General features: G+C 41.8%; 1 protein-coding gene across 1 annotated transcript in view; it reads left to right on the top strand.

The window, feature by feature from the left end:
* Positions 1-296: 296 nt before the first annotated feature.
* The window catches only part of pdlim5b (PDZ and LIM domain 5b), a 71,669-nt gene continuing 54,173 nt past the window's right edge, over positions 297-17,792 (top strand). The window contains exons 1-2 of the mRNA XM_064942416.1: positions 297-388; positions 9,974-10,079. Coding sequence (XP_064798488.1) covers positions 9,981-10,079 — 99 coding nt within the window. The 5' untranslated portion in view covers positions 297-388; positions 9,974-9,980. The remainder of the gene's footprint in view (positions 389-9,973; positions 10,080-17,792) is intronic.

Below are 17,792 nucleotides of genomic sequence, written 5' to 3'. Positions count from 1 at the left end.
CCTTTATGTAGTATGATTGCTAGTAGGCCTATAGATGATTTGTGAAACATATCTATCTATAGGCTAGGCAATAGGCAGGCAGTCATTGAATTGCTTATACGTTTTTCTTCCTTTACAATTGTACAGATATTCTTAACAAGTGGGTACAAATGTAACCATCTTGCAAGTAAAATGTACCAATATGATTTTAACACTCTGGAACATTGTCGCGCTTACTGAAGTAACCGGGATTGCCCGCCTACCGTGGTATGGGCCAGTCAGATGAGATGCGGAAGTCATAGTTCCGTTCACTTCAGTTCAGTCTGAAACTCGTGGTAGCGGCAGAACGGTCACACGCTTTCACACCTCAACACCTCGACCAAACCGGCTTTGCCTCATCCACGAAAAGGTGAGCACAAAACATACAGAGGGGGACAGACACATACATTGAATGGGAAAACTATTCGAAATAGATGGATAGGAAATTGTTAGGCGACTTTTATTAGTGATACGAGCTAGTGTGCGTAGTCACACACACCCACAATACAATAGTGGTGGAGGATACTGTAGCCAAGTTAATATATATTCATAAAAATGTTTGTTTTGAAGTAATGTTTCGTTTTATAGACAATTTTAAAGGTTGATATAACATGTTATAGTTATTGAGACACTGGTGGCACAAATACACTCACTGTCCTACAAAGAGAGGAAGATATTTGAATGTGAATTTACTGCAGCCTAATACTTGGTGTACTATTATGTAGCCAAGTACAGCAATGTAGCCTAATACTTGGTGTACTAGTATGTAGCCAAGTACAGCAATGTAGCCTAATACTTGGCAAGGAAAGGGAACATGTTGAGATCTGTGTGAAAAATTGTCAAAGGTATTTATTTCCTTTGCATTGTACCAGAATAGGGTGTGTAAGACAGGCATGCATTGACATGAATTTAACTTTGTTCAATATTACACTGAGCATAGTGTGCTTTGGGTACTACCAAGGCTCAGTTTTTAAAAAAAGAAAGAAGGTTGTCATGTGTCTCTAGTCCAGTTTGCGTGACTGCTCTGTTGACATGAACTATAATTACAGTAGCTATTTTTAAATGTCTAATCAGTGAAGGTCAGAACTTTTGAAGCAGTTTTTAAAATGTATTTTTACATCAGGTGACAGGTGTACAGAGTAGACACATTTGTAACAATCGACAGGTATGTGTTTTTGTCATGAGCATTTCTAAACAGCCTTATGCTGGACAGAGGTTAAGCTGCTGTGGAGTTAGTTTAGAGGGAGTCTGTGTCTTGTACGGCTAACGTTTGTTTTGGACAAACAAAATAATCTACTTCTGTTTGCTAAGTGCCGACCGGCATTTCTGAGTGGATATTGGCTTGATTTTCATCTCCCGTGGAAAACCTCATGTCCTGAAAACGTAGAAATTATCGCAGGAACTTCTGAAGTTATGATGACAGTTTAGTGTGGCATACTTAGAAAATAATTCATGCATCAACTGTGCAAACTGAACTGCAGACCTTGACCTATACTCAGATGTGCAGTGTGAAAGATTTGATCCTTGACCTACTATTTGATTTGGACATTTGGAGAGGTAAGGAAGGAAGTCTGAGTTAAAGGTCACTCCCCATTGTTTCTGTTGTTTTGCTTCCTTAGTAAAGTGGCATATAATTAGTAGCCACCCAATTTGTTGTACTCTGAAAACATGGTTAGTGCAAGATTGTCCTCTTGGTGAACTCTAGGTTGGTGCTGTTGGGCTTGTAATTTCCCCTGAGCCCTGGACATAGTTAGCTCACCTCAGCCCTGGGTCACTTTGGAGAGCAGAGAAGGGTGCCTATAATGAGTACATCAGTACGAGTGTGGCTGGAGCGGCGTGTGTCCTGTTGTTCTCCAGGTGTGTGACTCCCTCCCTCATCTCCTTCTGTCCCACTGCTCTCCCCTCCTGGCTGCCAGTGATTCACCACTACCTGTGTTAAAGAGTCTGCCACACCTGCTCCGGGTGTGATCAGTCAGCCACATAACCAGTGGGCAAGAAGTCTGACTGAGGTAGGAGAGGGGAGGGGTGTACGGTAGAGGTCAGGTGACATGCTGGAGCAGGTGGTGCTCTGACCCTCAGGGGTTCACCATTTACTCCCCAGGCCACAGTGTGGAGGTATGACTGACGGCATGACTTACAGCACTGAAACATCATGTTTTGGATGACAAGGCAGTATTACTCATGAACTCCTCCCCAGCAGAACATTTGTTCTCTCCCTTTTCAACTGAAATGAGTGTCCCTGTCGGATACGGATACAATTTATTGGCAATGTCTGTTTTAGAAGCTGTGGTGAATCATTGTGGTTCACATCATCCTCAACCTGTTATCTTCTATGGTGTTTACTGATGTCACAGGAAACTGTGCTAAAAAAGCTAACATCTGTGCACGTTCCATAAGGAACCATGGGTGACAATACTTAGTCTGGAAGCAGAACCAATCTGACCTCACACTGACTTTATCTACAATAGTGGGTAATCTCACCTGCATAATGGGCCTAATTGACTAACTGCTCTTGCAACAGTGTTATGGTCTATACACTCAATCAGTCTCATTGTGTTTTTGTGTCAACATCTAACTTGTGTGACAGGCAGAGGTCATGTGTACACATTAACCTGCAACATGGTTTAAAGTGCACTAGATGTACACATGGGCATGCATGGACCCATACTCACAAAGCCCTTAGTCCAACCATTTGACAGCACGTTTTCCTTCACAGAGGTATGTGTGTGGTAGAGAGATGCCTGAGGTCTCTCCTTCACCAGTCAGAGTTTTGGCGATCTCCTTCAGAACCTCCTTATTCCTTCCTGGACATGAAAACTCTGTCTGGACTTCTGCTAGCTCACTCACTCCTGTGTCACGTCTCAACTCACAATTATTTAGTTGTTCAATAATTATACTTCTGCTTATTTTCAATGGAAAGGGAATGTAAAAATAGGCAGTGCCAAAACCAATGAAATTCAACAGAGCATGAAAGGCTCAACTGCACCATACATGCCATAATGTGTGTCTGACGATTGGTATGGTCCGTTCAGGTAAAGCAACATGGGGGTGAGTCTATGAGTCAGTAGGACACACTGTTAGTCCTGTCCTGTACCCCCCCCCCCCCTCAAAGTCCTACAGTATAGTACAATCTTGCCAGGTGGTTGACAAATGTGGCAGCACCAATCAGTCAAGCCCTCGGGGCTCCTTTGAAAGGCTCAGTCACGGGGAAGTGGTGTTGGATTGAGTTCCAACGTGTCCCTGGCCTTCCAGGGTGTGTCTCTGGCTCTGTCTGTTTCTGCTGCTCTCTCCGCAACAGGCAGTGGCACCAGCCCAAGCACCAGCCTACAGTACTAAGCCCTATAGAGAGATCAGTCTGAAGATCTGACAGCATTTACACGCTTTTACACTGGGGATTCACTAGTTGATGGATATCGCTGGTAATCACAGTACAATATCTTAATCACCTCAGTTTAGCTTAAAATTCAGAGATGAGCTAGTGGGTAGAAAGGTGCTTTCTAGAACCTAAAAGGTTTCTTTGGCTCTCCCCATAAGATAACCCTTTTTGGTTCCAGGTAGAACCCTCTGTGGAAAGGGTTCTACATGGAACCAAAAAGGGGAAGAACTGTTTCGGAACCCTTTTTTTCCCTAAGAGTGTATGAAACACTTAATATATATGTGTGTATGTATATTTCTATTAAGAACACCTAATTGGCCTATCAGTTGAAACATGTTAGAGACCTGGCGCTGTTTTATTATGAAGGGCATGAATTAAGCAATATCTTCCTCTAGATTGTTTCTCTTTTTCTTTCGTATCTCTAACTGAGTTTGTATGTTTATGGGTGGTCTGTCCTCATCATCTGTGTCTGGCCCTCTCGTCCCAGCTTACAATTAGCTCATTCTGCTCCCTCTCCCCTGTAACTATTCCCAAGGTCGTTGCTGTAAATGAGAACGTGTTCTCAGTCAATTTACCTGGTAAATTAACGTTTTTTACAAAAATATGTAACTTCCTGGGTGTGTCGTAGCCTGTTGTGTCAGTGAGGTGTAATGCTGCTGGCATGACTCCATATCTCTGTCCTGATCACTTTCACAAAGGACAGTTTTGATACAGGATATGGTAAGATTTGCCACAGAGAAATCTGAGATGTGACGTAAAAGTCATTATTATTGTGCGGAAAGATGATAAGAAGGATAAAAAAATAAAAAATAAAGTAGATTGGGCCTTAACATAGTGGGAAAAGCTTTAGATGATATCTTACCAGGAGTCAATAGTCTTCCCCTCCACCCCCTGCCCTGGCCCATGTTAAAGTAGGACAGTGTTAACAACTCAGTAGTGAGTTCAGTGAAGGGGAAACCTTCTCAGTTCAAAGTGTAGTTTCAGTTCACTACAAACACAGCTGGATCCTCTCTCTTTTGCTTTTACGTGGGTATAGATTTTTGGCCTACCTCACAGTCCTCGCTGGTCTTGTGACCTATGTACCTCTCCTCTCCTGCCAGTGGCCTGCTCCTGTAGAGAGCTGGATCAAGAAGTAATAATTAGCTCAGTTCTACTGTCTGGAACATTGAGTGCTGTGCTATAATCTAGTCCACCTGGGCCTGTTCCACACTAACAGTCGATGGAATACAGGAGGGTAAAGACTACCAAGATGTTTTCTTGGGTCTGATTCAGATTTTTTTTGGGGGGGGAAGCAAAAACCTACCGATTTTATACCTGCCGATATACTGTTTTACAGTGGGTAAGTTACAAAGTGTCATTTTCCCACACTGAATTCTCGTAAATTGCCATCCAAAGAGCAGTTGTTAAAAGGATAATATCGGCAAACTGATATTTCGTTTGGGCTCTACAAGAGAGAGAAGTTAGAGTTATTTAGCCATCTATCTAGCCAGGTTTTCATGACATTGGTAGAATGACAAACATTGGAATTTCCTTACGATATAAGCTGATCATGGCTGGTTTTGGGGTTCCTCAGTAAACTGCTAGTCTGTAATCTATTGTTGAGGAGGAATGTTTGTTTGGGTTATGCTGGATCTACAGAGCACTCCACTCCACTTATCAGCAGTAGCCTTCCCAACTCAACTCCCACTCTTTAAATACTTGACTGCACACTACACTCCGTGTAAGCTTATGTACACGGTGGCACACACACACAAAGCTTAAATAGGCACAGCACTGTTGTGGGATGGTCCGTTTTCACCCGCTAATGATATTTCATGTGTGGATTGATTGTTCTTTGTGACCTCAGTAGGGAAGACACTTTTGTGAAATAAAATAAATCGGCTCTCATTTAATTTATTGTTGCTTTGAAGGTTATGTTGACACCTAAGTTGTTTTTTTTCTGGATCTGTTTTGTTATTATACTGAACAAAAATATAAATGCAACATGCAAGTTAGTTCATGTAGGCCTAATCTATGGATTTCACATGACTGGGTCAGGGCACAGCCATGGGAAGGCATAGGCCCACCCACTTGGGAGCCAGGTCCAGCCAATCAGAATGAGTTGTTCCCCACAAAGGATTTATTACAGGCAGAAATACTCCTCATTTTCATCAGTTGTCCGGGTGACGTCCACGCTGTGAAGAATGTGGAAGTCCTGGGCTGCCGTGGTTACACATGGTCTTCGATTGTGAGGCTGGTTGGACGCACTGACAAATTCTCTAAAGCGATGTTGGAGGCAGCTTATGGTAGAGAAATGAACATTCAATTCTCTGGCAACAGAGATATTAGTTTGTTCTGGAGATGAACTGAATATACTTTAAGATTACTCAAATCCAATTACATTACCTCTGGAGCAGGTTTTCATCAAGGATTTCTCTATACTTTGCTCTGTTTGTCTTTGCCTCACTCCTGACTAGTCTCCTTGTCTATGCCGCTGAAAAACATCCCACAGCATGATGCTGCCACCACCATGCTTCACTGTAGGGATGGTGCCAGGTTTCCTCCAGACGTGACACTTGGCATTCAGGCCAAATAGTTCAATGTAGGTTTCATCAGACCAGAGAATCTTGTTTTTAATGGTCAGAGTCCTTTAGGTGCCTTTTGGCAAACTTCAAGTAGGCTGTCATGCTTTTTACTGAGGAGTGGCTTCTGTCTGGCCAGCCTACTATAAAGGCCTGATTGGTGGGGTGCTGGAGAGATGGTTGTCTTTCTGGAGGTTTCTCCCATCTACACAGAGGAACTTTAGAGCTCTGTCAGAGTGACCATCAGGTTCTTGTTCACCTCCCTGACCAAGGCCCTTCTCCCCCGATTGCTCAGTTTGCCCGGGTGGCCAGCTCTAGGAAGAGTCTTGGTGGTTCCAAACATCTTCCATTTAAGAATGATGGAGCCACTGTGTTCTTGGGGACCTTCAATGTTGTAGACATTTTTTTGGTACTCTTCCCCAGATCTGTGCCACGACACATTCCTGTCTCGGAGCTCTACGGACAATTCCCTCAACCTAATGGTTTGGTTTTTTGCTCTGACATGCACTGTCAACTGTGGGACCTTGTATAGACAGGCATGTGCCTTTCCAAATCATGTCCAATCAATTGAATTTAGCACCGATGGACTCCAAGTCATAGAAACATCTCAAGGATGATCAATGGAAACAGGAAGCACCTGAGCTCAATTTTGAGTCTCATAGCAAAGGGTATGGATACTTATGTAAATAAGATTTCTGTTTTTTTTAGGTTTAATGAATTAACCTGTTTTCACTTTGTCTTTGTGTGTAATTTATTTTAGAATAAGGCTCTAATGTAACAAAATGTAGAAAAAGTTAAGGAGTCTGGAAAGTTTTCCAAGGCACTAACTTGTAAAATGGATTGTGTTCATAAAATGTATATAGTTTGTATAAGCTGGAAGTGGAAGCCTAAGTGTTCATTAGTTTACTCCAATTATGAGAGGGGTGGTATGGTTAGTGGAAAATGATAAACTAAAATATATTTTAAAAGGTGTGTGTGTGTGTGTGTACACAACATATATGGGGGATTGGAAATGATACAGACAATTATGGAAGTTCCAGTCTGCAATATTGAAGTTGGTCTACCCCACCAAAAAAAAACAAAAAAAAAACAAACAAGAAAGGACAAAAACCCATCTAAACTGTGTAGAAATTATAATGTACGTACATTCATACAGTCTTGACGGTGTCCAGCTCCAGAATGTTTTTTTGCAAACTGACAGCAAGGAAATATAAAATGAATTCTGTGCTGCCCTCCGGACCTCATTGAAGACCGAATGCTGCCCCCGGGGCAAATTTAGTTTGACACCCCTGGTATAAAACGTGCTGGTCCATCTTTTCTTGAACAAAAATAAAACTTGAATGTGTCTGTCTTTCACAGAGGAAAATATGCTTCACTTCTCTGAATAGCGGTGTTGTTTCTGGTTAAGCTGCAGTGTCAAAAGACTTAAGACCCATGTCCAAACGTTCATATCCACTGTCTCTGCAGATGGTCCGAAAGAAGAGAGTTAAAATGTCAACCCCTGTGTAGATCAGATTTATATCACCATGTGTTATCGTTAAGTACAAATTTAACTGACTAATAACAAGACTGTAATAAAGTAAGCCCTAACTTGTAGCCCATCTGGCTTCCATGGAAACGGCTGAGTCAAGCATTACGGGACACTGCAGGTATTTGGAGCTTGACAATCTTTTGTCTTATATATAGTGCTCCTATTCAGTGACCCACTGAACAGCTGAGACTCGTAGGTTTGCTGACATTTTATGTTTTTCATTCAATATTAAGATGTGACCATATTTCTCTATTGAGATTTATTTTTTTACATGTTATAAAAGTACATACTCATAGTTATGCTGCTTTAAAAACAATTGTTATCCCACTCAAAACACAAATAGGATAAAATGCCCTATGAAAGATTTTGATTTTCACACTAGGGATACAGCCCTTCTTTGTTTATGCCCCTTCAGCATCGTTCACACCCTCTCAAGCTATATCCCCAACCCATCTATGTGAGTAAGCATGGCATTGTCCTCCAGAAAGCAGTCTCTACTTAAACCCAGCTAAAAACAGGGCAGCAATGTTTTTGAGTTGCATCCACAATTTTTCAGTTGTGCATAGCTATACTGTATCTTTCCAAATATCCGGGGTAAGAGGTCGACCGATTATGATTTTTCAACGCCGATACCGATTTATTGGAGGACCAAAAAAGCCGATACCGATTTATTGGAGGACCAAAAAAGCCGACACCGATTTATTGGAGGACCAAAAAAGCCGATACCGATTTATTGGAGGACCAAAAAAGCCGACACCGATTTATTGGAGGACCAAAAAAGCCGATACCGATTTAATTTAAATATTTATTTTATTTTATTTTTTTCATTTTTTTAAATGTATTTATTTATTTGTAATAATGGCAATTACAACAATACTGAATTAACACTTATTTTAACTTAATGTAATAAATCAATTTCGCCTCAAGTAGATAATGAAACATTTTCAATTTGGTTTAAAAACAGTGTTGGAGAAGAAAGTAAAAGTGCAATATGTGCTAACGTTTCAGTTCATTGCTCAGAACATGAGAACATATGAAAGCTGGTTGTTCTTTTTAACATGAGACTTCAATATTCCCAGGTAAGAAGTTTTAGTTTGTAGGAATTATAGGACTATTTCCCTCTATACCATTTGTATTTCATTAACCTTTGACTATTAGATGTTCTTATAGGCACTTTAGTATTGCCAGTGTAACAGTATAGCTTCCGTCCCTCTCCTCGCGCCTCCCTGGGCTCGAACCAGCAACACAACGACAACAGCCACAATCGAAGCAGCGTTACCCATGCAGAGCAAGGGGAACAACTACTAGAAGGCGCAGAGCGAGTGACGTTTGAAACGCTATTAGCGTGCGCTAACTAGCTAGCCATTTCACTTCGGTTACATCAGCCTCATCTTGGGAGTTGATAGGCTTGAAGTCATAAACAGTGCAATGTTTGACGCACAACGAAGAGCTGCTGGCAAAACGCACGGAAGTGATGTTTGAATGAATGTTTACGCGCCTGCTTCTGCCTACCACTGCTCAGTCAGATACTTAGATACTTGTATGCTCAGTTAGATTATATGCAACGCAGGACACGCTAGATAATATCTAGTAATATCATCAACCATGTGTAGTTAACTAGTGATTATGATTGTTTTTTATAAGATAAGTTTAATGCTAGCTAGCAACTTACCTTGGCTTACTTCATTCGCGTAACAGGCAGTCTCCTTGTGGAGTGCAACGAGAGAGAGGCATGTCGTTATTGCATTGGACTAGTTAAATGTAAGGTTGCAAGATTGGATCCCCCAGGCTGATAAGGTGAAAATCTGTCGTTCAGCCTCTGAACGAGGCAGTTAACCCACCGTTCCTAGGCCGTCATTGAAAATAAGAATGTGTTCTTAACTGAATTGCCTATTTTAATAAATGTCTAAAAAAAAAATAATAAAAACAATGGGCGCCCAGAAATACCGATTTCCGATTATGAAAACTTGAAATCGGCCCTAATTAATCGGCCATTCCGATTAATCGGTCGACCTCTAATCCGGGGTAGCAAAGATGATCTACTGTAAATACTGACTAGGGAAAATCTCATTCTGTTATTATAGAAGCCTGTGACATGAGTCCTGTTCGGTATGTCATCTCTCATGTCCAACCAAATCCATTATCTCAGCCAATCATGACTTGCCAGGAAGAATCCTGTCTTTCTCCCTGTATAGCTGTGCTTTCTCCACTTGGCTAAACTCATAATAAAAATGTGTGTTCATATTTACAGATCCCATACATGTTTCATTAAGGCACATGAAAGTTCACATGTTCAAGAAGGCATTGAAAAAATATTTAAACAGTCCTACTGTGGCGCAGGAACTAGCGTCAAATGCCTCAGACCCTGTAACCAATCACACATTGCAGATGGGAAAACTTTTGGAGTGCTGTGTCTTCTGTATAACCCATAAAGGTCCTGATTTTTATTCATGTTTTGTCTGCTTTTTTTTGTTTTTGTTTCTGCAGGAGAATCATGAGCAGCAACTACAGTGTCTCCCTGGTTGGCCCCGCCCCCTGGGGCTTCAGACTGCAGGGAGGAAAGGACTTCTGTCTGCCCCTCACAATCTCACGGGTGAGTCTCTCATATGTTTTATTTATATTTTGTTGGGGGGGGGGGGGGGGGTGACAGAACGTGTGTGTGTATATCCGTTCAAAAGTTTGAGGTCACTTAGACATTTCCTTGTTTTTGAAAGAAAAGCAACTTTTTTGTCCATTAAATTGATCAGAAATACATTGTAGACATTGTTAATATTGTAAATGATTATTGTAACTGGAATTGGCAGATTTTTAATGGAATATCTACATAGGCGTACAGAGGCCCATTATTGGCAACCAATGGCACAGTGGATTAATCTACTGTTCCAATGGCACAGTGGATTAGCTAATCCAAGTTTATCATTTAAAAGGCTAATTGATGATTAGAAAACCCTTTAGCAATTATGTTAGCACAGCTGAAAACTGTTCTGATTTTAAAGAAGCAATAAAACATGGCATCTTTAGACGAGTTGAGTATCTGGAGCATCAGTATTTGTGGATTCGATTCCAGGCTCAAAATGGCCAGAAACAAAACTTTCTTCTGAATCTCGTCAGTCTATTCTTGTTCTGAGAAATGATGGCTATTCCATGTGAGAAATTGCCAAGAAACTGAAGATCTTGTACAATGCTTTGTACTACACCCTTCACAGAACAGTGCAAACTGGCTCTAACCAGAATAGAAATAGGTGTGGCAGGCTCCGGTGCACAACTGAGCAAGAGGACAAGTACAATAGTGTCTAGTTTGAGAAACATACTTTATTAAATAGTAACTGCAAAACACCAGTCTCAATGTCAGCAGTGAAGAGGCGACTCCGGGATGCTGCTGCCCCCCCCCCCCCCCCCCCCCAAAAAACCCACATTGCACACACTCGGGGCTCTAAAGTGCGAGAACATATTTTACTGTGCGACCAAGAGTTTTTATTTTGGAAGCACTGCGTGATAAGGTTGCACTGTAGCGTTGTTTCAGAGTGCCCTAGAGGAACAAGTGAGTACAGATCCGATAGCATTATGGTTGAACCATTACTACAGTGAAAATGGCTTACTTCTAGTCCAACCAGGTCAAAATCTCTGACCCATATTACCAGCACATCATTTTTATCTGCCGGGACTGCATTTTACATTCATAAAGCGATGTCGTGGGCCGTTCTAAAACTACTATTGACGTCGTTAACCATTTGTTTACACTTTGTTCAGTCATGTTACCTCATTGGCTAGCTAGCTAACAACCTGGTAACTTTAGCAGTGTATCCAAACATGTGGGGACACAGAAAGAAAGGAAAAGGGATGGCTTTTTCAGAAGATCAATGATCGCATAAATAAATGATTGACCAATCTCTTGCATGTCTCATCACATACCTGACATTTTTAAAGAGACAGTGTACACTTTCTGTAATGCATCTCAATTGGAAAAGTGTGTTTATGCAATGTAGAAACTTAATGTTCCACAAATGTCATTTCAATGAAAGGTATTCATCTCAATGTTAGCTTTTATAATAAAGTAATGCATTGTGTTACATATTAGTTTTTAGGGCACAGAATTCATATAGGCCCAATATAGGCTGTAAATATCTTATTTCCTGGTGCTCCTAATTTTAAGTAGGGAGCACCAGCACTAGCTATTATTATTATTTTTTTTTAAATGTAGAGCCCTGCACAAGCTCACACTTAGACAAGTGTCCTCTCAGCCACGACACTCACCTCACAGGAATGGCATTAATGCGCACTGCCATCTGGCTCCGGAGTGATGAAAGAGCCTGTGCCATAGATCCAGTATGTGCCACTCACTGCTGCTTTCAACCACACAACCTCTCTTCTGACGGCTTTAACTGCAAAGGCCCCTCTGACATTTGAATGGCCTCTGTAAATCTCCCTCTGTCTCTATCTTTGTGCCTCATGCCATTTTTATCCGACATATCCAAATAGCAACCATCGTCTTCACATATTTTCCAGAACTTTCCACAATATCTGTGAAGAGTATAGACTTTGCTCTACCAATCTGCATGCCTTTTGATATTCTGTCAGTCAGTCTGAGATAGCGCTGGCTCTTACCTCTGTGTCTCTGGCTTTGACACAGTGGGACCGTCTTCCTTGTCACAGAGCAATAGATGAATCTGTCTACGAATGCCAGAGACTCCTGAGTTCTCTGGAACCCTGCGGAGAAGCAGTAGTTGTGTAATATCTGTCTGGGGCACCGTATGTTAGGCTGATGTCTGGCACTGGCTGGGTTCCGGCCTGGTCTGGGGCTCGGCTGAGAGGCCGAGGCTGATATCTGGGACAGGAGAGGATCCGTACGGCGGCAGGTAGTTTTTCATATCGTCATACTGTCCTTCTCTCATCACGGTATTTGTTACTGTCTTCATACACCAGGGGGTGCTAAAAACAAAAGTCCATTGGGTGTCTATTACCAGAATGCTAACAAAAGTAGCACAAACTAATAGCGAATTTCAATAGAGGCTGCTAGATAAACATTCTAATGAGGTCAAACGAAAATAAATTAATTTCAAAGATGTTAAAACCAGCTCATAAAGTTATACAAGTATAGGTAGTAGCTACCTAATTTTTTTGTTGTGAGTTTTGACATTTACAAGCAAATGTGAAAGACATTGTGCAAAATAAAACAGTTCTGACTCATGCTTGTCTGAAGGAAGAACAGTACTGGCTATGGAGCAGCATGTGTACACGCTGTGGATCTGTGTGCAGCTGTACAGCCCTTCCAAAGAGCTTTGACTTCTCAAACACGGTTCTCGAGTGGTGCAGCTTTCTAAAGCACTGCATCTCGGTACAAGAGGCATCACTACAGTTCCTGGTTCGGGTTTGACCAGGGATAGGCTGTCTTTGTAAATAAGAATTTGTTCTTAATTGACTTGCCTAGTTAAATAAAGGTTCAAGAAAATGTAAGAAAAAAATCTAAAAGATAAAACTATGATGCCCCGTCTCCTTATTAATTCAACCACTTACTTAGCCAACTAGCAAGTTAAATCAAATACACCAGCTCCTGCTTTCTTCTGTGCTATTTACAAACATATGATGACTCAACTGTTCTGGGGAACTAAGGTAAGATTCATAATGTTAAATAATTCGACGGGTGAAATGAAAATGCAATCCGCTTCATCTCCCAAGGTATTGCTGTATCTCCCAAGGTATTGCTGTATCTCCCAAGGTATTGCTGTATCTCCCAAGGTATTGCACAAGTTGAATACACGTATTAAAAAGTAGCTTCAAATATTTATTGAAAAAAACTTCAAATAAATCGTTTGGACGGTATTGAAAAACCATCCCGTGGCTTTTTCCAAATACCCCCTTATATGGTATATACGGTATACCGCCCAAGCCTAGTGGCAGACGTGCTGTGTGATGAATGGCTCTGCTGCTGATAAATGGTTCTGAATCACCACAGGTACACACGGTTTGTGTTGCTGCTGTGGAAAGGAGGATGGGACTCTCACTAACACTAATTATCACTTGATAGTGACTATGCTTGGCTAATAGACAAGCCACTCTCGTCAGTGTATGACTCCAGTTAACCATTTTATACTGCTATAAAATTGGTGAATGTCTGTTGAAGTGCCTTTGCCAATAGCAAAGCAGTATTTTGCCCTTGTACAGTATTTGCTCAGTCCCTCAGCCTTGTTACCAGTTTTGATGTAGCTCCATGTTTGTTTAGGAGATTTGCACTTCCCTGTTTTTGAAAGTGAAATGGGTAAGTGATGCTGGGGCCAGTTTCCTTATTTTCTCAGTGGAAGGAATCCCAGTATAGATGTAAAACAAAAGATATGAACTATGAAACTAAATGTGGTCGTAGCCATGTTTATCAGGTCATGAAATGTAACGCTACAGACCTATCTGGACATGCAACTGCTAAAACATTTGAATACATTTTGAAATGCAATATTCTGTTTTCAGAAAGTCGAATTTGGTACATAAGGACGAATCACAAATCCCAATAATATCCTTGTATTTACAGTAAGACACAACAGTAAAGGGATGATATCTGAGCCACAAATTAGATTTGTTTATGGAATTTTCAGTGCTTGAGCGCTTTAAATATTTATTCCAGCACACATTTGAATAAATCAAGTGGGAAGAAATCCTCTGAGAAGGTGTCTGGCCAAGTTACGTATCACCTCAAAGATTGATACACACTCAAATCTAAAATGTCAGCTTTGAGCTTGGTGGTTTGGCAGCATTGGGTTAATCTCACTTTGGGAATTGTCCAGGTGTCTTCGGTTTGCACAAAGCAGTATCCTAAGTCTGAACCGAGCGTCTGAATATGAAAACAGATAAATCATCCACTTCACAGACAACTCCATAAATGTACATAAAATGAAGTTGTATGCCCCGTAGTGAATGTATGGCTGGGTCTGTTGGACATTTCTCAGACAGAAGTTTATACCGATATAGATTTCCTGAAGCTGGAATCCATAGCAGGATATTACAAAAAAAACAAAGACGTTACTTCAAACAAGAAGAGTTATTTTTTTCCCTTGAACATCATTACACCAGCAGAGTATGCACTACACATTTTCTTTTTTACGCTGCGGCATGCTCATCTCTTCTGTTAACCCCCCCTCCCCCCACAAAAAAACAACGATAACAAATGCAACTGTTGGTGCTGTTTCCCCTTTTGTGAATCTCAGCTTTAAAGGTAATGCCAATTCATAAAGAATTTAAACCACAGTAAATGATTTCATTACTCTGAGAAGCACGTTGTGGGAGAGGCATTTTGTTTTGAGAGAAATACAGACAGTACTCTACTGTACGTTTACATCTTGTGGCATTTTGCATTATGGTATACATACAGTGCTGTGGGAATAGACCCATCCATTGTAGAGAATTGAAGAGGCTATAATCACAGGGTGGTGGTGGTGGCCTGGCCACCCATACAGATATACACACTGTATTTCTCAGTCTGTAAAAGGCTTTGTTTTCACCCATGGCCCAAACCACACACCTACTAGCCCTGTAGCTGTGTTCAGCTGGCTGGGGGAGCTCAGTTGTCAGCATCAGTAGGCCCAGTGGAAACTGTCTGTACTGTTCTGATCTCTTTACATGGCAGGAGAATGCGAGGACAGTTATGGAAACCATCACTCTGTATCCACCCAGGGGGAACAACACAACATAACCTGCTCCCCCACAGCCCCAATCAACATACACACCATACTATAGTTAATCTCTAGACTACAAGTACACACCATATGTTATACTTCTCCCTTTGCAGACTTTGTTTTTTAATGTGCACAAGATTTAAACTATATTTACTTAGATGCTGTAAACTGTCTGAAGTCTTTACAAGGCATCAGGGCGGTCAGTATCGGTCACATGTCTCAGATGGCCTGTCTAGCTGACCGGCTGAGTGGTCTCCCTGATGGGCCTTAAGTGGGACCTGAGACTGGCTGCTCTTCTCCTGGGGTATTTATAGTCTTCTAAACGTTTCCTGAGGGCAGTTCTCGGGGCTTGTGTGAACACACAGCATCCTGACGTGTCTAACAGAATGTCCATGGCATGCTGAGTGCTAGCTAGCTGCCCAGCCGGCCTCAGTCATTTTAAGTGGTGTGGTGGGTGGCAGCGGTGCTTCCTGTGAAGTAGCCTCTGGACCAGGTCTCCCTGCCCTGTGTCATCTAGGCAAGTCCAGGGACACGTGGAAGGACACGGTCAGTTAGCTCAGTGACGCACCAGAGCTGCAGAGCGCCCACCACAGCACAGCCTTCTGGGAGGAAGAGGTGGTTATTTATACCCACCACATTTATGCAGGGGAGCGAGAGGGGGGGAAAAGCGAGGGGGGGAGACTGCTCTGGCGTGAAAGAAAAAGGGAGCATAGGAGAGGCCGACCCTGCACTAATAGTCTGGCTAAAAGTTTAATGATATAGGGGAAAGACGGAGGAGTATGAGCTGAGATAAGCTTTTTATTGTATGGAGGTTACGCAAGGCTTATTTGATTGAATATATGTTTCATAACATTTAGGCTGTTACAAATGTATAGTATCAGTTATGCTACTTGTCAAATTTATAAAAAAACATACCTTATTTGCATTAAGTATTCAGACTCTTCACTATGAGACTTGAAATTGAGCTCCGATTCATCCTGCTTTCATTGGTCATCCTTGATGTTTCTACAACTTGATTGTAGTCCACCTGTGGTAAATTCAATTGATTTGAAAAGGCACACCTTTCTACATAAGATCCCACAGAGCAAGAATCAAGCCATGAGGTCGAAGGAATTGTCCGTAGAGGTTCGAGACAGAATTGTGTCGAGGCATAGATCTGGGGAAGGGTACCAAAAAAGGTCTGCAGCATTGAAGGTCCCCAGGAACACATTGGCCTCCATCATTCTTAAATGGAAGAAGTTTGGAACTGCGAAGACTCTTTCTAGAGCTGGCCGTCTGGTCAAACTGCGCAATCGGGGGAGAAAGGCATTGGTCAGGGAGGTGACCAAGAACCCGATGGTCACTCCGACAGAGCTCCAGAGTTCCTCTGTGGAGATGGGAGAACCTTCCAGAAGGACAACCATCTCTGCAGCACTCCACCAATCAGGCCTTTTATGATAGGGTGGTCAGGTGGAAGGCACTATTCAGTAGGCTGGGTTTCTGTACAGCACTTTGTGACATCAGCTGATGTAAGAAGGGCTTTATAAATACATTTGATTTGATGGCAGCCCATTTGGAGTTTGCCAAAAGGCACCTAAAGACTCTCCGACAATGAGAAACAAGATTCTCTGCTCTGATGAATGCCAAGTGTCAGATCTGTGGGAAACCTGGCACCATCCCTACGGTGAAGCAATGTGGTGGCAACATCATGCTGTGGGGATGGTTTTTAGTGACTAGGACTGGGAGACTAGTAAGGATCAAGACAAAGATGAACAGAGCAAAGTACAGAGATCCTTGATGAAAACCTGCTCCAGACTGCTCAGGGTGTCTGACTGGAGCGAAGGTTCACCTTCCAACAGGACAACTACCAAGCACACAGCCAAGACCACGCAGGAGTGGCTTTGTGGAAAGTCTCAATGTCCTTGAGTGGCCCAGCCAGAGCCTGGACTTGAACCCTATCGAACATCTCTGGAGTGAGCTGAAAATAGCTGTGCATCAACAGTCCCCATCCGAACACTCAGAGCTTGAGAGGATCTGCAGAGAAGAATGGGAGAAACTCCCAAAATACAGATGTGCCAAACTTGTATCATCATACCCAAGAAGACTAGGTGCTGTAGTCGCTGCCAAAGTTGCTTCAACAAAGTACTGAGTAAAGGATCTAAATACTTATGTAAATGTTATTGATTTTAAATATAAATTATAACATTTTCTAAAAACCTATTTTTGCTTTGTCATTATGGGGTGTTGTGTGAGGGGAATTTTAGAATAAAGCTGTAACAAAATGTGGAAAAAGTAATGGGGTCTGAATACTTTCCGAAAGGCACTGTATGCTGCATGATATAACTGTCGATATACAGTTAAATCTACTGTCTGCAGTTATGCCACTGTTGATGTCATTGCTCTTTCCTGTTATTATGGGATCAAGGATTTCACAACCTACAATAGGCTAAAAATGGTTTGTGGAAGTCTGACTTTTTATGTGTTTTGGAGGAGGCATGTCATGCAGGCAATACATGAGGGAGAAATACAACTTTCATAGTTCCAGAGATTTTTTAACAACCATCCATTTGAAAATAAGTTGTTTTGAATTCTGCTGCATCTCCAGTATTGAATCTCCCAGAGACTCCAAGAGAAACATTTCGTTTTGATCTTGGCATGTGGATTTA

The sequence above is a fragment of the Oncorhynchus masou genome, chromosome 28 (genome assembly GCF_036934945.1).
Source record: "Oncorhynchus masou masou isolate Uvic2021 chromosome 28, UVic_Omas_1.1, whole genome shotgun sequence".
Taxonomy (NCBI): Eukaryota; Metazoa; Chordata; class Actinopteri; order Salmoniformes; family Salmonidae; genus Oncorhynchus; species Oncorhynchus masou.
The sequence above is the reverse complement of the archived record's forward strand: the minus strand, read 5'-3'. Positions and strand labels throughout refer to the sequence as shown.